This window comes from Syngnathus acus, chromosome 22, assembly GCF_901709675.1.
Source record: "Syngnathus acus chromosome 22, fSynAcu1.2, whole genome shotgun sequence".
Classification (NCBI taxonomy): domain Eukaryota; kingdom Metazoa; phylum Chordata; class Actinopteri; order Syngnathiformes; family Syngnathidae; genus Syngnathus; species Syngnathus acus.
The window spans coordinates 7,803,164-7,823,346 of NC_051106.1; the positions used below are offsets into that span (position 1 = coordinate 7,803,164).

At 45.9% G+C, this 20,183-nt stretch overlaps 1 protein-coding gene across 2 annotated transcripts in view; it reads left to right on the forward strand.

The window, feature by feature from the left end:
• Positions 1–2,163: 2,163 nt before the first annotated feature.
• Positions 2,164–20,183, forward strand: part of hs6st1a (heparan sulfate 6-O-sulfotransferase 1a) — a 30,747-nt gene continuing 12,727 nt past the window's right edge. The window contains exon 1 of one of the 2 annotated variants that reach the window (XM_037240861.1): positions 2,164–3,182. In XM_037240861.1, coding sequence (XP_037096756.1) covers positions 2,683–3,182 — 500 coding nt within the window. In that variant the 5' untranslated portion in view covers positions 2,164–2,682. The remainder of the gene's footprint in view (positions 3,183–20,183) is intronic. The other variant, XM_037240862.1, reaches the window with a different exon arrangement.

A 20,183-nucleotide genomic window follows, 5' to 3' on the forward strand; every position in this document is an offset into this window, starting at 1 on the left:
GGACTAGCGTGGTTTTTGCTGCACACTTCACGTTCATGCTGACAATTCTGGCCGCCGTTCACATTCACTTCTATACTGAATCAGCATGAAAAAATAGAATAATTCTGCTTTCAGGTAAAATGTCAGGATGAACCCAAATTGCATCATAATCCTTCCAGAGGAACTTAATTTGACCTTCGACGGTTCAATGTATTTTTTGCACAAGTCGCTGCTTTCACACTAAACATTAAACTTTCTGACTCCTCCAGTCTCTGTTGCAACCTGCTCAATGCATTCAAAAAAATATTATGCAAAAATTCTTCATCCTCCGCATAGAACATCTGATATTACTGTTGTACTATGCGTTTGTGTTATACTGCCCTCAGGTGGCCAAAGCATACACAACAGGAGGAGCAGCACAATACCCAATGAATTAAAGTAAGACAAAAAATTTGGAGGAAAAAAAATACATTGTTATGTCATTATGATACATTTTTAGAAAGTACAACAGATTTTTTTTAAATACCTTACTAATAGTTTTTTGGAAGGGGCTGGAACGAATTAATGACATTTCCATTCATTTCAGTGGGGAAATATGATTTGAGATAGCTACACATATGCTGACTTGTTCCTCCACCACTGTGCTCTAGTAGACGGCAAATGAGTACAGATGGCTTCAGCGGTTGCAGCCAAGCGCTTCCTTTTGCCTCAATTGCTTCAAGACGCAATTAATCAATTCCACGCCATCAAATTAATCTACTAATCGATGATCACGCTTAACCCTCATTAAAAAAAAAAAAAAAAACACTCGTTGGAAAGAGAGTGTGTGTAAATATAGCAAGAAGATACTAAGCAGCCCAAAGCCGCCGCAAACCGGATGAAAAACATCATTATGCAGAGGCAATAATAAAGTGCTACGATTGATACACTAACTGGCGTTTCTCTATAGCGGAGCCAGAGGGGGGCGGAGCATCCTGTGACATTCGTCTTCTTTAAGCAACGCGCCTCATTATGGCTCCACACGTGCTGCCGAACAAAGCGTAAACACGAGCACACAAAAACAAACTCCCACACGCTTAATATTCCCAGCCTTGCCAACACGCCGAAAAATCTTCAGCGACGCAGCTCGAAAATCATACACTGCACCTTTATTATCAGTTGGCACACATTCGGCCTTCATCTGATTGTCATGCCGCTATGGCTTTTTAATATATGCAAATAAACGGTTGATAAATAGCCGGCAAGCTTTAGGTGACTGTCAAGTCAACATTATCTGAGCATCGTGAGAAACATGTCAGGTGATGAAAGAGGGTGAGCGTGCATGTCGGATCGCTCAATAATGGGGCAAATTAAGGGACTCGGCACCGACCTGTGAGGTGAACTGCAACGGGAAAGGTCACTGTGGTTTGGTCTGAGAGATGCCAGTCATTTAGGGAGTTTTTTTTTTTAGTGGGGTATTTGGATTTCTGATTATATTATTAGACGACAGCCGCTGTGTATCGAATGATGTTGTAAACATGTTTTTATTAACTCAAGTACCGTAATTTTCCATGTATAATACGCCCCCATGTATAATACGCACCCTAAAAATGGCATGGCGATGCTGGAAAAAGCCTGTACCCATGTATAATACGCACCCAAATTTTGACTCCTACTTAAGTCCGTAAACGTAAAATTATTTCAGAAAAAAGATCATCTTTGGGAACAACCGGATGTTATTCTGCCAGTCAGTATCACTGCGCATGCGCTAGCAAACTCGATAGCGAAGAAATATGTGAGACTCTCAACGGGATCACCAATATTTGAGTGATGTTCCAGTTATTTATTATCTTTCTGTGTGTTCACAATTGTCATGGTGATCTTTCTGGTGATTTCTTAACTAGGCTGGATGTATTTTTTTTGTTGGCGTTGATTTCTCCGACTGCCCAGAAAGGCACCACCGCGATCAGTTAGGTTAAAATGAAAAGAGAGGAAAGTGACGTGCGGATGCGCGATTGACAACAAACAAGAAGAAAGGTGATTTCAAGTTTTATTTCGAGGGAGATTTTCTTAAAAAAAAAAAAAAAAAATTGTACCCATGTATAATGCGCACCCCAGATTTTAGGACAATAAATTAGTTAAATTTTGCGCATTATACATGGAAAAAGACGGTAATTAGTGTGTATTTCTAACAATGTGTTTTAATAGTTGAGGTCCATTGTATGTTGTTTGCGCGTGACTGGGGGTCCTTTTAAGCGTCTTTCCAGGTTGCGCACGTAAAAGGGGCGGGCTGCATGTGAGCCAATGAAATGGAGCGAGCGAGAGAAAGAGAGAGAGCGAGCGAGCGCGAGAGAGAGAGATTGACAAAGCCAAGGGAGTCCTCGCTTCATCCGGGGACGACAGCTCCATGGTGATGCGGCGAGCCCGCTGTGTCGGACGGCGAAGCAAAGTAAAGTAAACCTGAGGAGGGTCGCTTGCCTGCCGGAGTAGGAGGAGGCTGGGGGTGGGCTCAGCTTTTTTTCCCCCCTCCCCTCTTGCAGGAGTTTACAATGCGTCTTTCACACGCACCACGCCGCGAACGATGAGACAAGTTCGCCTCTGGGTTGCGAGCCGCTCTTGATTCACGGGGAACGGTCCTGGTAGCCGTGGCGGGCATGAAGAAGCCGAGCGCCCCGCTCACCGGGAAATGGTAGCGTACTGCGGGCACCGCAACTGGGCAGGAACATGGTGGAGAGGAGCAGCAAATTCTTGTTGATCGTGGTCGGATCCGTGTGTTTTATGCTGATTCTCTATCAGTACGTGGCGCCCGGGGTCATCAATTTCGGCTCGCCGCACGGCTATTTTGCCGAGGAGGACGAGGGGGACATCTTCCCCACGCCGGACCCCCACTACGTCAAGAAGTACTTCTTCCCTGTGCGAGACCTGGAGCGGACCGTCGACTTCCAAATCAAGGGGGAGGACGTGATCGTGTTCTTGCATATCCAAAAGACCGGCGGGACTACATTCGGCCGCCACCTGGTGCAGAATGTCCGCCTGGAGGTGCCGTGCGACTGCCGGCCGGGCCAGAAGAAGTGTACCTGCTACCGGCCCAATCGCAAGGAGACCTGGCTCTTCTCGCGCTTCTCCACCGGCTGGAGCTGCGGCTTGCACGCCGACTGGACCGAGCTTACGAACTGCGTGCCCGGGGTTCTCAACAAGAAGGAGAGCAAGCAAAAGAATTTGAGGTAAACGCAAAGTGTGGCATTTACCGTGATTGCATCAGTGCAACTTTTGAACCTAATGGGCTTTATGTTGATCATTTACCAATATCGACCTGGACCGATCTGCTTGAAACGGTATTTGTTGCATTTTTTAAGATTGTTTCCCTCCCAATCTAAAAAATAAAAACTAGTAGAAAGGGTCTTACATGTGTGCTGGGATTCAAATGGCGTGTTATGGGTGTGGTGGCCTCATTTAAATTTAATTAAAGGAGTGGCGAGGACATGGTGATTGAATTCCAATGTTATCAAACATGCTGCGATGCAAATGAAGCCACTGTTTGCTTGGTGGCACCATTTCAAGTAAACAAGTGGAACTGATGGTGATTGAAGTGCTTGATATCGGACAAATATGCATTGCACGGTTGTTGCTGTTTCTCCAGCTTCATCCTGTCGCGCGCGTTTGACAAGCTAAACTGTACGAGACCGCTACAAAAGCTGTTGCAAATGGAAACAAATTGAATCAGACAACTGTTATGACAAAGGAGCAGTGAGAATATGGTGCGTTTCTTTGATAATGGACCTCTTGAGAGAGAAACTATGATTGGCATATGAACAGTGCACTCATTAATGTACACCCCCCCCCCCCCCCCCCGGGAGCTGCCAACAACATATCCATTCGCATCCCTTACTGCTGATAAAACAATCCCGACGTATTGCAGACATATTGACACTCTTATCAACTTCCATGTCAGCGCACATGTTCTTTTTGTCATTTATTTGGTTGCGTGAAATCGGACAAAGGCGAACCTGTGGGAGTGTCCGTGTCTGTGTACCTCGCAGACAAGCTAAAGCAACACGGCTGCTGCGCTTCCCAGGGCCTTCCCCCAAAAAAGTGGGGGATCGGCCTTACATGGGCGAGGCAGACAGGGGCGCACAACAGGAGAGAGAGAGAGCGAGGGATGGCGGGGTTGTTGCCCCCGCAGGGGTTTGGCTCTGCTCTAATCCGAGTGATTATTACTGCTGGGACACACAACACGCACACACTAATGCTGGTATTCGCTGCTGGCGTCGGTTTTTTCGCACCCCCCACACCCACGTCGGTTGGAGGTGATAACGCGTCCAAGCTGAGCTATCAGCGTGGATGCAGGATAATTGGGCTCTTTTTTTTTTTTTTTTTTTTAGATGCTGGAGGTGAGACCAGACCCTAGTTCTGAGTGATTTTTCTGCGGGGTTGGGTGTGTTAAGATTTTTCATAAATGTACTCAAAATATATTTTTTTTATTGGGTTGTTGTTTCTGCTTGGGAACTATTTAACCCAATGAGAAGTACTACGCACGACTCCAGTTTAACAAGAAGCTAATTCTGGCAAGAACAGCACGCGCAGTGTTTTCGTTTCCTCTTTTGTATTTTTCATATTCATCAAGGAAGTTATGTTGCCACATTTAGAATTTCAACCCTGGATGTATTCATGAGTAAAGAGAGATCATAAGTCACATGCTATGGCGTTACAGAATTAACCCCAGCTTCTCCCTTCATGGTTAATAAAATGATACTCTCCCTCAAAGTTGGGGTCAGGACAATTATTGATTGGATTCAAAATGCTGCACGCTACTGTACTTTTGTTATTATTGATTGTCAAGCAGGCTAACATCAATATATTAGCTTAACTTCGCATAGCTAGCGTCATTTTGTTAAGAATAACACGGCAATGAAAAGCCATCATGATTTGACATGCTTTTAACTCTTCATTTAGTTCATCAAAGTTTTTTTTGCAGGTGAGCTAGCCGCTATTTGCCCACACGTGCATCGATCGGTCCACGTATGCGTGTTTGCAGTCTCGCGGTCGCAAGCGTGTGGTGGAAGCTCTGCTTGAAAGTGCGACAAAGATGGAGCTTGTTTACAGAGATTTCTCGCCGGTGTCCGCATAGTTCTTGGGTCAGCTGTGCTTATGTTCACCGTGGCGGGTGCTAAGCAGCTGCTAAACCCCTCAGGCGGATGTGCGTGACACTGTCCTTTTTTTTTTTTTTTCCCCTCTCTCTTTTTAAGATTTACCTGCTCACTCGAGGTAGTTACTGCAGTGATTTGACGCCTTCGACTAAAGTTTTTGTACTTAGTTACTTCCTACTATTGGGAACTGCCGTGTTCACTGCCAGAATAAGGCAGAAGAAGCTGCAGCTCCTTTATTTTTATTTTTTTTTTGCCAACGCCGCGTTCCCATCCGGCTGTCAGTGTGGATTTTACACAAAACCTTTCAGACACTGCAGAAATAACGTGGATGGCAGCCATCTGCGTTAGTCGGACGGGGGCGCACTAAAGGGGCCAACTTCAATGTTTACATAAAAGGCCCTCTAGGAAAAAAATAAAATGATCAATGCCAGGCAAGCTAAAGCTGACAGTATTTTGTGTTTTCGTTTGACGGTGCAAGCGACATTAGCTGAAATGTCTTTGTGACTTTGAAAGCAAGGAGCATGCTGAGCTAGCACTGCAACTAACAGTGACGTCATTAATCGGTCAGTTATTTTTTGGGGTTATTGAATGAGCAGCTTTGAACTTCATTTTCTTTATCCTATTATGTTAAATTGAAAAGACACATAGTTATTGATTTGGTCTGTAACAAAATTGTTATTTTCATTCATTTCTAAACTAAAATCAAATGTTTTGATTTTGACTCAACCCAAAGATAACACTGCTCACAAAAATCGAACAATAATCACCGTTGAGAAGCTGAATTAACGAGTATTTTAAACAAAGATAGCATCTAAATGATTAATCGATTAGAAAAAATAACAGATTAGTTTGAGAATCGATTAGTTGTCGATTAATCGTTGCATCTTAATAGCGAACAGTTTATTTTGGGGGCAAGCTACTGTCTGCGGCAGTGCATTTGGACTCGACGTGGTAATAGCCCTCACGGGCTCACCGAGTTGCCCTTCGAATGACAGCCGAAGACGGGCGCCGTGACATTTGCGAGATTGTCCAAAGCCGCCATCGATCGGCGCCGTATTGAAGTTGTTACACTGACGACCTTTAAGGGTTTTATTATTTATTGATTGCTCACGACATCTCGCTCTCTCTTTCTCTCGCTCTCATCCCCGATCTCGTGAGATCAGGCAAGTACCAGATTCTGACAATCCAATTCAGATGTATTTATTTTTTTTGATTATGGAATTTCCGTGAAAGCAAAGCCCGACTTTAGCAACAACGACTACCATCTGTCCCGAGCATCTCGCGCCAGTCTGTCTTTAATCTCGCCGCGTCTACGTAAAGATGGGACGGAGCAAATTTTTCTCCTCTTCATTCTTCAATCACCGCCTGTTCCTCCTCCTCCTCTTCACCCCCCCATGCTTTTTGCTTCCCGCCTAAGCGCTCTTCCCCGCTGCCTCCATCCCTCCATGGTGGTGTCACTCCCTAATCAAACAGCAGGCCTGCTTTCCGCTCGGTGGCTTCATGGCCGGGAGGGGGCTTTTTTTTCTTCTTCGCTTCTCTATCTCCTCCTTTCACATTTGTCCCTCTCCATCTCTTCTCACCCTCTCATCTTCCTCCCGAGCGTGGCTAGCGCATTAGAGGAAATGTCTTTTTTCATGGAAGATTTGCAGCAATTTCCAAAATGGCCGCGTTGCCTAATGGACAACCGACTCGGTTCTAATGAACGATTACATGTGCGAGCGTGCGGCGTGGGAGGAGGACGGAGACGGGACTGAAGAGAATGAGGAAGAGGAGGGCTGTCAGGGAATGATTGAACATAAAAGCCGAAGGGGTGAAAATGTTTAGTTTCATTGGCGGGGAGGGGGCTAGTCAATTAGCACGCTTGTCAAGCAGCGGGCATTACTCTTCTTTCAATGGGTCTCTTTTGGATTCTCAGCACTGTGTTTGTGCGCACGGTTCCGACGGCGTATCTCGGAATCCAGATGAACTCCAGGAAAAGCTGATCGGCACGTCGTACGTGTGTGTCTGCAGTGCGTGTGCGCGCTCACGTGTATCCGGGCGGGTCGGTGTTAATCCAATCAGATTAGCCGCGTATAAGAGCCGGCGGGCCGGCCGCTTCCAAAGCCGGTTTACGTCCACTCATCCCGCGAGCCGCCTGATCCGAACGCAGCCGGTCAAGCAGTCAATCCCTTGCAGGTTTCGCCGCAACCAGGTTGGGATTGGCTGGTCTCGGCACCAGAACCTGCTTTTTGTAGCCATTGCAGGGTGATAACACGGCCGCTAATCCCGGTCTCATGGCATCACATTCCGGAGTAATTCTTCTTTCCCATTATAGAAATTCCCACTAATCGGTCAGGGCCGATGCTCGGGCTAATCAATAGAGGCTTAGCCGGACGGGAAAGCCCGGCCAGTGTAAAATCTGTGGGGGGGAGAATAATCAGTGCTATGTTGACTTAAAGAATTATCGCATCCATAAAGCCCAAAGGATTGTGCTTATACAAGCCACAAGAGGGCGACAAAGATCATTTTCGCCATTAGAGAAAGCTATGGCTTCATGAAATAAAGTTGAGTTTGCCAAAAGCAACATTTTCAAGCATGGCTGTTGTATGAGCTGAGCAAAAACTGTTTTTTTTCTTTAAAAAAAATTAAAGAAAATCAATGGCTAATTAGTCATTGAGGCTACCAGCACTTAGCCACTAGCGCTACAAGTGTCATGTTCTCACATTGTAGTGAAAAAAAATGGTGGTGACATGAAAGGATGAGATAAGGCCTCCCGTGTTCCTGCCCGTCGATTGCTCGAGGCGAGCGTTGACAGTCAACATCGCTGTTGCTTCGTCTCCGGGAGTTCAACTTTGGTTCAGCCTCGGGTCACCGCAACGCGCATACTTGCATTTGGGAGCGAGTAAAAAGCTCAAGAATGGCTGCCCCATGTGAGGGCCCCCTCTCGCTTAACATTCCTGGCATTATTTTAAGCCGCCAGCCATTTTACAGCCCGTGACATTGTCAAGTGGGGTGATTACAACTTGCCAGTACCGGAAAAAGAGAAACGGTTGCGGAGGTTTTTGATGTTGAACCACGCTGTCAACATAGCACCTCGAACTTAAGATAAGGTCACCATTGATTTTTGTCCACCGTCACTGTAACGACGGGTCAAAGCCAAGAATCCGCTCAGCCGTTGGCGCGGTTATCTCCGGTCGGCCTGCCAGCTTTCGCTATTGATTAGTCATTACGACGCGGCGTGGCTTTTTCATTGATTGATAAGTCTTGAATGACACGGAGTTGAGTCTTACTCGTGGACTGATGTGCTCAACAAAGCCCAGGGCGAATGTCTAAAGCGAGAGTGGCATTTTTTTTAAAATCATTACCCAGCATCCCTGACTCCCTGTGTCACCCTGTCGGCTGTCAAATGCCCCGTCCCCCCGCCTCGCTCGTTCGTTCGCGGCCCCATGGACAAATAACACATGATTAGCAGACATTTCTCTGTCCCGTAATGAGGGGGTGCTACGCGGCTCTTCCAACAGGATTAGCCTCCATTGATTAGGCTAGCCTAGCATCGGCCGTTTAAGCAAAGAGTGGAGGTCGGGTGGGGGTGGGGGGGGCATTTCTATAAATGGCTAATGAGTAGTGCTGCGGAATGCTACGGCATGCCATGAGAATGGGATTAGGGGCTATTAATCAGACAAGAGGCTCGCACAAGTCATTAGCCGACCCGGCGGCAATGTCAGTGCGTCTGCGGGATGATTCCGGCATTCTAAATTGGGTTTGGCCTTGTTGTCATCGTCAGCTCTCTTGCTAGAAATCGCTCATGAAAGTCTTTTAATACCCTAGCCTGTGCTGCCTCATTTTTTGACGCCACTTTCTTGTCCTTTCTTGTCATCCTCTTCAAAGACGGCGCAGATAATATTCATCCGTTCACTTTTCCCGATAAAATTTCAAGGCTTGTGGGTATTTATGAATCTAAGTGTCTATTCATGATTTTTTTCCCAGATGGTCAAAGAACGGTATGTGAACTAAGGAAAGGCTGACAAGCGTGTTAATTGAATTGTGGGGGGGAAATGCTAATGTTGTAGCGCCTCTTTAAAATAGTGGGAGGACTTTTAACTAGTAGGAGATGCTAACTTTTACCAGGGGAATAATTGTGTCGCTTTATGTCCCGCCCTATTTATTTTTTGTTTCTTTCGAAATCGTTTTTTGCACATCGCAAAGGTTTCGCTAGGCGGTTAAAAGTCATTCTCAGAAAGACAACAATGATTTTGATTCTTCTACACTTGTCTGCGTAGCTCACCACAGCTTTGGTCTTCCTCTCAAATTTACGTTTTTCATGTTGTGCAGTCAAGCGGTGGTCGCATGCGCTGCGGCGCTGTCATGTTGTCCACAAGTCGCTAGCATGTTTTGACGCAGGCGTTTTTCGGTCAACCGCGAAGCTAAATGTATCCACTGCGGCCGCTTTGCTTGCGCAACATTGCTGTCCAATGTTTTGATTCAGAAAAGGGACAAATTGAAGAGTGCAGTTTTTTGTTTTTAACCAACATACAGCAGCCGCAAATTGGTGGAGCAGCTTGGTCTATTGTTCTGCTTTATAGTAAAAAAAACAAATGTTTTTGCAGTTCTATTTTAAATGTTTCTTTCGATTGACTCGAAGTTTTATGCTGATAGCCAGTCAATGATTATAAACCAGGGCCTCCACCCTTTTTGGGTTCCGATCATACTTTTATTTACCTTCATACTTCACCTCAACTAAGACTTTCCTCTCACTTTCTCCCCCGCCGCGTCCTTTTTTTAACCGTTGTCAAAAACCGCCTCATCCGCCGCCGCTGTCACTTTTGGGTTCTCAGTGTGTGTCTGGTTCCTCCAGAGAGAGGAAGTGATGTGCCAGGAAGTGCTTTTATCCGCCAGTGATCTGATCCGATATGAGATTGAGATGAGCGAGGGAGTGAAGTCTCCTCCAGTTTGCCCTCAGGGATGTGGATGATGGCGAGAATCCACCCCCGCCTTTTTTAAGAGGTTGTCCAACAGAAAAAACAAATATGGCAGCCTTCTGGTGACTGCCAAATTAGTAAAGTGATACTGAATAAAAAACTGGCCCTTATTTACTTATCTACTGTCAATATTATAGATAGAGTATTATCCGTATCATAAATTTGTGTGTGTGTCGCCAGTTTTGTTTTATCGACCGAAGCATCTCTAAGAAAAACAATTCTCCACTGCTCCCGGTTTCTGACAAAAGATGAAACTCTTTTGATAAATCACAGGACAAGTCTACGGAATCGATAAAGATTATATAAATCTTTTCAAATTTGCCCTGGGTCGCCTTAACAAGATTGTCAATGTAGGATTTTGACAAGAAAGACCATCCCGCTGAGAATTGGCTATTTTCAAAGCCAGTGTCGCGTCTAATGTATCATCTGAGAGGCTACCGCGTATGCTAGCGCAAGCACGCTAATGCTAAAAGCTAAAATACTCAAATACACTTCACTCCAACTTTGGGTAACCCCCTAAAATCTCCAGGCGGTCCCTGCAGACCTCCAAGGGCCCATTCCAGAAAGTCAGGCTACCCCCCCCCCCCCACACACACACTCTCTTGCATCCCTTTTTGCATGTTGAGCGCCACAATGCAAATACTCAGAGGCACTCCTGCAAAATCGCACTTTCCTCCCACACACACTTTCCGCAGTCCCTTCACTGACTTTATGGATGCTCACTGTTTGACATTTTGTTGAATATACACAGCCCCCCCCCCCACACACACCCCTCCCTTCTGGCCTTTTTCGCATCCTCCCCTTTCCGTCCTTTCTCTCTGACTCTCTGTCTCCGCCGTCTTTTGTGCGACATCCCTTAACGCTTGACCGACCGTGCCTCGACTCTTGACTTCAAAGAGCCATTTTATTCATCAGTCACTCATTAGAGAAAGAGCTGGGCGCTAAAGGAGAGGGAGGGGAAGGAGATTGAGTGTATTAAAAGACATGGTGTAGGGGAGTGGGGGTATGAAAATGGGGCAGGCGAGAGAGAGAGAGACCAAGATGTCGAGATCAAACTTTGACGAGACCAAGACGCTGTGGTGGGAAGACCAAGACTTTGAACATTTAAGTCCAAAAGTTTGACGAGGTGAGACTTCAGACTTGAAGGACTTGAGACCAAGTAGATACGAAATACTTTTGGGGCTTGAGGCCAAGTCAATTCCAAGATAATCCATTCCTTCATTTTCTGAAGGACTTGTTCAACGATGGAAAGTTTTTGACAGGTGTTTACGGATGCCGCTCCCTTTTTCAGCCCATCCTCCATCTTTCCAGCTCCTCTTTCCCTTTTTCTTTTCTCTCAGTACAAAGCCTTCCAGTAATCGTCACCTGCCTGTTGTTGTCAGCCGCGCCTTGGAAAATCTCACCTTTTGTGTTCACTGACATTCTCACTCTTTTTTTTTCGTCACCCCTTTGCCGCATCTCGCCGTTTTTCGCAGGTGGCTGAGTCGTTTTCAGGTCACTAGGAATCGCTATTATGTCCTTTCTCAGCTGGAGTCTTGCTCATACTTGGCAAGAAAACAGAAAACATCTCCGCTTTGTTGGAGATGGCCAGTTCACAAAAGATGCTTACTTTGCATGTGCATCACATTCTCGGGCTTTTATTATGCTCTTGTTGATATGTTTCCCCCCCTTTGCTAATAAGCGCTAAGCTGGAGTCTCGTCACGCTCGTTATTTTGCCGGAGAAAAGCGTTGCTCAATGACTCACCGATGCGTTGGAGAGTGAGCGGGTTTTGGAACCTTTCACCCAGCTTCTGCCTAACCGGAGGGAATTTCTGCACAATGAATACAGATTCTGATCTTTGAGAGTAAAAAAATCTAATTAGTTTAGCTTTTGCTTCACTTCCCACATTGACCGGGGCCTTTTACGATCATTTGATATTGTCAGAAATTTTTAGAGCTCACAATTTGATATTCTACATCTGCCCCCCACACACACACACACACCAAAACGTACTATGTTGGATTATTTAGAGCCTTTTTCGAGTTTGGCGGCTTTGGCCATGTGCCACCACACGCCAGCGGCCACGAGAAAAACTGACACGGGGCAGCCGCGTGTGAATCACAGATTTTAATTGAGCTGCAGAGGTGTGATGAAACACTTGGTTTTGGATTATCATTGCCTGTGACAAAACACACGTACGTTATTAGAGTCGCGAACAGAATTTAGAGGTTCTAAGTTTAGAGTCTTTTTTTTTTTTAATAATTCAGCTGACGGATTTTTTCTTTCTTTCTGTTTTGCAGCTGCACATACCGTAATTAATAATTATCTGACTGTGTCAATTATGCAAGCAGATTGGGCCCACGCGGGTTTTGGTGGGGGGAAAAAATACTAAGCTGCCACTGCTTGCCTGCACGACACACGCGGGACACATTAACCTTAACATAAGCCGGGAAAAATATGCAGAGGCTACCCAATAAAAGAAAACGTTGCGGGATGTGTAAATTGTCCTCTAGCGGGCACACAAAACGCGGAAGGGCAGAAAAAGATACAAAATTAGCATGTTAGAAATTTAGCATTCAACAAGTCGCGTTAACGATTATTTCAAGGACCGATTCATCGGCATAATTTTTTTTTTTTTTAACTTTGTGTATTATTTCAAGCATTGTTTATGTCTATTCAGCAAAATTGCATTTTTGACTTTGGGAGGACTTTGTGGATTATTTTTCATAATTGTGTAGCTTTCTATTGCGCAAGTGTGGCAAAGTGGCGCTCCCCTGCTTGTCGTGTGTGTAAACGTGACACCCTGGGAAGTGAGTGCCATGCTATTTTGGTGTGGCCACCGCCACTGACCTCTGACCTTTTAATGATGCGACAACAATATAATCTAAGACAAAAGTGCAATGCTCTTTTTGGAGCCCGAGAGTAAATCACACACTTGCACTTATTCACGGTATTATCATCATAACTAGGTCTACTCATCTCTACTTTGCAGTTGTCCTCTTTTTCCCCGTTCTGCCATTAATTTATGCTTTCAGCAATTCCAGGCTTTTTTTTTCCTTATTTATTTCTCGGTTGTTTTTTTCCCACAGACTTTCGGGGGGCGGGGTGGGTGGGGGGTTAATTCCTGGGGGCTGGCTTTGGCATGCAGACAAAGGGCTTTTTAGATCACACAACAGGCAAAAAAGTCAAAAAGCGTCAAATATTTAGAATACGCTTTTATGCACGCAATCTGCGAGAGGTTCGAGAGAAAGGGACGCCCCGCATGGCGTTTGCACAAAATTAACATTTGTTTTTGGGGGGAATTGGGCACCGGGCCCATTCGCAGTATGCCGCTTTCTCGTTAAATTTGCCTTTTAAAGGCAGAGAAAGCCACAGAGACAAACGGGATGTCATAAATTATGGCCCACTGAGCTATTAATTGCATAAGCTCGACCTGTTTTCGCTTATTGGGAAGAAAACAAGAATGCTCCTTTTGTGTTTGTTCAATTCTGTGCCAACTCTGGGAAGAATTGTTTTATTATTCTTTGTTTGTTAGTTAGCTGGATTGCGCTTTAATAAAACATTTCCAGTCATATTTACGAAGACTCGGAACATGATCTGACAAATAACCCATTGTAAAATAGCCGTCAATGGCAGTGGACGAGTTAAAAACAAAAAGTGCTGGGTCAATTAAAACGGAGCAAATATTTGAAATGTATGGGCGTTTTGGTCACAATGGAAGTGTTCCTGCTTGACCCCCGACCCCGCCTTAGCTCGACGGCACCGTCGCATTGGAATGCATGGCTGCATTATGCACGGCGCTGTGCGCTCGGCTGTCGGCCTGTCTTTTGATTAATTCATGGTTGGTGGGAGAGAATAAAGGCCCCCCGCCGCATGCTCACCTTCCAGCGTACACGCATGCGAACATGAAGGAAATATGCTTTCTGACAGCATTGAGCCGCTGCGGCCGTCTCGCGGGAACGCCGGTCCCACGGAATTCTTGATGCCATCTCGGATCTCTCGCCATCCCTCTCTGTGTGTCCCCGTGTTTTACCTTTGCCCCTCCTACACACACACTCCCACCCTTCCCGCTCTTGTCATCTCCATTGCATCTTTCGCCGTCCATCTGATGGAAGCCGACAGATGCCAGCAGTCTTCTATCAGGCATGGCGCGCACCCGCTCGCGCCTCTCCTTCATTTGTCGCCTCTCAGCGCAATTTTTTCATCCCTCCTCCCCATCAGTTCGACATGAAAAGCGGGTACGAAAGATTCGACTATTGCAATCAAATTGGCACCAACGTTGACGATCTGGCAGAATACATTTCCAGAATATATTGGTGTTTTGTATTAGCGCTAACGAGATAGCAGCTTTAGTTAGCATTTAAATCCATCTCGTCCTAAAAGCGCAAGCTTCCCGTCGACGACGACAGACGCCGGCGGGCTTCTATCACCCGCTCGCTTTCTCTTTCACGCCTCCCCTCCGTTTGTCACCACTCTGTTCAATTTCATCAATCCCTCCCTTCCTGCCTGCTTCCACTTGGATCGCCATCTGAGAAGCCTGGCGGACGATTTGGAAAGAGACGAAAGGGGCGTTAGGGAATCACTCCTCTTTTCTACCTGTCCGTCCATCTGGCGGCCTCGTCCAAGGGAAGCTGTGTGTTTGTCTCTTTCTCCCCAGAGCTCTCATTCATTTATAATGAGGTGTCAAGCCATCCTCACCAACAACGCCACCACCACACTGCTTTTATTTTTTTTTAACACAGCCATGGATTTTGGCACGCTGTCTCCAAATCGGTCCCGGGGTGTCATGTTTACCTCATCTGTCTGTTTTCTGTCCTGCCCGTCATCTTTTTTTGTCTACTAAATAGGTCATCTTTTCAGTCCTGTCTCTCATTCCATTGGCAATTTGCAAGGAATTCACCATGCGATTTGAAATTTGGGAATTTAGCACCTCCTATTTGGAATCTTAATACCGTAATTTTCGGACTATAAGTCGCGGGTTTTTTTCATAGTTTGGGTGGGGGGGCGACTTATACTCAGGAGCGATTTATATACATATATATGGGGTTTTTTCACTTTTTTGGGCATTTTATGGCTGGTGCGACTTATACTCCGGTGCGACTTATAGTCCGAAAATTACGGTAAATCAGCACGGGCAGGGGTGAGCAAGCGCTCGTTGTTTATTTTCGAAGCCAATTCCCCTCATACAGTATGTATGAGCATTGCTCGTCGCGGATTTGCATTTAAAAAGCAGGCCCTTTACTTTCAACGTGTTTTGCCCGCCTCCTCATCAACACGTCTCCTTATTTACCCTCAGTTTTTTTTTCTCTCTCTCTTACATGGTCGCCCACCACCGACGCCTTTTACATGAACTTCTTTCGCAACAGGTAAGACTTTTTTTTTTGTTGTTGTTTCCGCTGAATTGGTCTGTGTTTTTTTTCCCACACACTTTCGAGGTGCTACACGCTTTGTTGGTTTCGCAATGACGCTTTGAGATTTGGCACACAGTCAGTACGCAAGTGTCGATTTGCTTAGCTAGTTAAACGTTAGCTCGACATTTCAACAGGGCGAAGGTCTTTATTTGTTCTCCCCAGCTGGGTGTTTGTGTGCGTTTACGCTCCCCCCAGTTGAGACTTTTGTGTTATTCCAGGCGGGACTTGGCCCTTTTCCTTCCTTCCTTCCTTCCATTCTGCTCCGGGGCCTAGTTTGTCATTTTCTTAATTCATCTGTCATCTTGCATCCTTCCGGTTGTTTATTTCCCTTTTGTGCCAACACCTGTACGGACAATGTTTTTCCTTTTCACATATTATTTTAGATGAGTTCAGTTCCATTATTTTTAAGTATCGAACGATTGCCCGTAATTGGTCGCTACGCTTTCGTGCCGCTCGCTACGTTCCTTCGTCGCTAATACTAGCTAGCTGCACAGATAGCGCCTATTGGGAAATGGGGCTAAACAAGCTAATAGGAGCTGCGGACACTTGTGGCCGCCCTTTGACAAATATCTCAAGGTCCTTTTTTCTACCCCCCCTCTTTTATCATTATTTCCCTCCCTCACTCTCCTTTTTTCTCATGCCTCCTGTATACCGGCCGCCGGGAAGGAGAAGAAAGGATGACCCAGATAGAAGGAACAAATGAATACAGCGAGAAAAAGAGAAGGAGGGCTGACAGGTCGATATATTTACGGGTTGACACCTGTTTGGTGCCGGCGCTCCATCAAAACATTCTTCGCCGCACCGCCTCAATTTGTCTTTTCCGCTCGCTCTCTCGGAACAAAAGGACAAGGGAACGGGAAGGGACAGATGGAACGCGCCGGAGAGGGAGGGCCGCCCCGTCACTTTTTCTACGTGTGCGCCTTTACAAGAGGGAACCTCAAATAGCATTATTAACTCATCTGAGTTTTGCATGACTCGTCTCCCCCATGTTGTCAGACAATGCACTTTTAATACACATGCGCACACACACACACACACACAAAGTGGCGTAGTGCGCCTTGACGGCTCCCCAGGCTCCGATCCTGGAAATGGGGAGACAGAAGTGTGCGGCGGAGCATGCCGGGAGAGAAGAAGAGGACCCGGACGTTCATCTCTGAGCCCCCTAGCTCGGTTAATACTTAATGTCTCGACACACACACACACACACATGAGCAGACATTCTAAACACAATCACACACACCAACGCAGCGGCAGAGATATACACGTGCGCACACACAGACACTCACTCACAGCACATGAAATATTCAAGCCCATGAAATAATTATGAACATTGATGGAATGAAACTTGCTAATTTAACCGGGGACGTACTCCTTCCTTTGTTGGAGAACAAAAATCGGAGACTTGGCTGCGCACACACACACACAGTTATGTCGGGATAGATTAAGAAAAATATGGAATGAGTTTTTTTTTTTCATTGCACATGCCACAACATGAACTATAGTCAGGATAGTCCAAAAAGACTCAAAGACACGACAGACACAGGAAGTCTTTTTAGTCATTGATGAGAGTGGGGGTAAGTTAGAACATGGTGGCAAATATCAGCCTGAAGGGAATAATAGGCGCCCCCTAGTGGCAAACATCTAACTATGTTTCCGACTTCACAATTTCCCCTAAAGTCGCAGACCCTGGCATCAAATCCTCCAGTGCCTCCCAACTTGGGCGGCACGAGTGTCTGTTCATTTCACCTCACAATTTTACTAATTTATTTGTTTAACGGTATCTGTCACATCGGGCTTCATGCGCTTCCGTTCTATGTGTGTGTGTACGTTTGTATAAATATAAAATGCCGTGTAAGTAGGGCAGCGCTCGGCGCCAAGTGCAGCCACGTTGCCACAACGATTAGAAACGCTGGCCGCTATTTGTAGCATCGAAATGGAAGTTTGTTAATCAGTTAATTAAATCAGCTAATTAAATCATTGTTTGGAGGCGGGGGTGTTTTTCTCAATTTTATTCCCGGGCAGCGGGAGAGAAGATTTAAGCGGATGTGCGAACGATAAAAGGCGAGAAAAAGTCTTCAAAACTTGTGCTTATTCAGACTTTATGAAGTCATCTGGATTGCGTTCTCCTTCTCTCTTATTCCTGAGTGACTTGAAACGTTTTCCAACATCAACAGCGTCGCATTCCCCAAGTGGCAAATTATAAACGCGCGTGGTGCATATTTTCCACTGATGTCAGCGTTGGGATGCCAAATGGCCGTCTTTGGAACGTGGCGATGGCGGAATGCTTTTCCCGTGAAACAATCTGCATTAATGTTGCATTAGCCGCCACAGCCCAGCTGCCAGACACTGTTGGAATCAAGCGAGAATGTTTCTTCTACTACGCATGAATACCGGTCCAAACAATTAGATGCTAATTATTTGAATGACTTTCATGCTTGGTGTCAGAACACAGTGAGGTTCCACTAAATGTCGGGGAAAAGGAGAAACTGAGATTGGGGGTAAAATGACTTGGCAGTGGGTTAAAAGCAGCGAATATTAAGTGAGAAGCAGCTGGAGTCAAAATATGAAGAGGAGCACTCATGGAGAGTGTGTACCTCTGCCAAGCCTTCTGCAGGGGGATTCAATGGCTGAGCTGTGAGCCCGGGCAAAAAAAAAAAAAAAAAAAAAGACAAGTGTCGGTCAAAGTTGCTTCCGAGGCCTGGAAAACAAATCAGGACTGGGAAACGAATCAGGAAGGGATGATAACGAACGGCAAAAATGGCATTTGAAAACGAAGCCAAGTCATAACATCCGATCCTGTGCCTGCGCAAGCTTTCAGACCACGAGTTGAGATAGCAAAAGTTTTATTTCAGCTTCCCCGGTGATTTGTTGTGTCATGACTCAAGGCTGTTTTTGCGGAGGCCTGGGATGGTACAGGAAGAAAAATTATGCAACTAGCCTTTTTTTTTTCGTGTAGACGTGATCGCTCTCAACAGCGAGACCTGGGGAAATTGAAAGAATGTGACACGGTCTCCTGCGCCGACCCCGGACGGAAGGCGGGGCAGGCGGGATCCCTGCTGCTCAGCGGATTGGCGCTCCAGATCTCTTTTTTGCTTCGGCCTTTAATTCATCCACCCTTCCCCCTCGCCCCGACTGCGCTTAATCCCTCCCCTGTGGTCCGCCGCTGACAGGTGGGGAGGCTGGGCCGGGTTGTCCTTGAGCACCGTCGCGCGGCAGCCTGTTGCGAGGCCGGATCAGGCCAGATCAGAACCAATCACCCTGAGACTGCCTCGTCCCGGGAGCTGCGGGTATCGAGAGAGGATTTTGCTGGAGTTCCGCGACTCTTGGCAGTCGACTTATTCAAGCAACAGTGATTCAAGCAGCCAGCTATGTTTCTTTTGTAGATACTAGAAAAGGCTGGGCTGTATTTATTTCTGTGAAGTTGATTTTAGAGGAACAATTTTGTCAAATTATTTTCAGGATCAGGACTTGATACATTAAGTAAAATCCCACTGGCATCTTTCGATTTTTCTGTTCTGTAGGCCATGGTTCGGTTTACTTAATCGGACTTTTGCATTGATATTCCTTTGAAAAGAACAATTTTGCCACACTTAATTGACTTGATGCTTTTTCAGTGGTTTCAGACATGAGAATTTATCGACCAATCCTCAGTCCCGAAATCCAAGCCGAGGCGAAATGAAAGGGACGAGGAGCTACACAAGCCAGAGCTAATTTGTTCAAAATACAGCTTTTTGGTGCCGAGCCCAGTTTGAGACTTAAACCCCCCCTCCACTCACTCGCCTTTCCAAATAAGAACACATGGTTTGCAGCGTGCATGCCTCACTCCTGGCAAACGTTTCGGGATTCGTAGGAATGTCAAGTGATTGACGCTGAAGCAGCAGAAAGGAATGCAGCTGTCCTGCGTCCAGGCGGGCCTGCAATAACAAGAACTTGCAGAAGACGCTGGCAAAAGCCAATGAAAACTTCATGTGGCGCTACGCACACTTCATCCTGGCCTGGAAGTTAGTTTTCATTTGAATGGCAGTTGGTGGCTTCCAATGGAGGACGGAAATTGGCAGGTATTTCATGTCCACAGTTTGGCAGGGGTTGTAAAAACATTTGAGAGTCATCTTCTAAAAAATCTGTGGTGCCACCTGCTGCTCGGGGGGGGGGAATCTGGAATTCCGTTCTCCTTTGAGACAATCGAATCATCCAAACTAATTGCATTTATCAAATTGAATTAGCAAGCGCTTATAAAAGGTCTCGTCTATTTTACCGCGGTGGTAAAATTACGTCTTCTCGGTTCCTCCGCCCCATCTGACTAATAACGGCTGGACATCATGACTTATGACATCACTCCCTTCAAAAGTACCTTGTAAACACATTGGAGCCAGCGGCAAATTAAATCCAAGCCTGACATCATATCCCTGAGCAAGAATGTGTGGTCCTTGAGGTCCTCCAGAATCCAGTTCCATTGTTTATTCAGCTACAGGTGGACTGAAGCATGTGACCAAGGAGAAGAAGGACATTTGTCTGTAAGCTAGCAGATTGTCTCCGTAATCAAATTCTTGGTGAGGAATGTCACAAATTGCCCTCATCTAAATACCTCAGGGTAGATACCTGGACCTGAAGAAGAAACAATCCCCTCAATGTTCACATATGGAGGCCCGAGAGGCTCAAAGGCTTTAGTCTCCGTCTTAATTCAAAACATCTGATGGCAATGATGATCAATATTCCTCTTTTCCATCA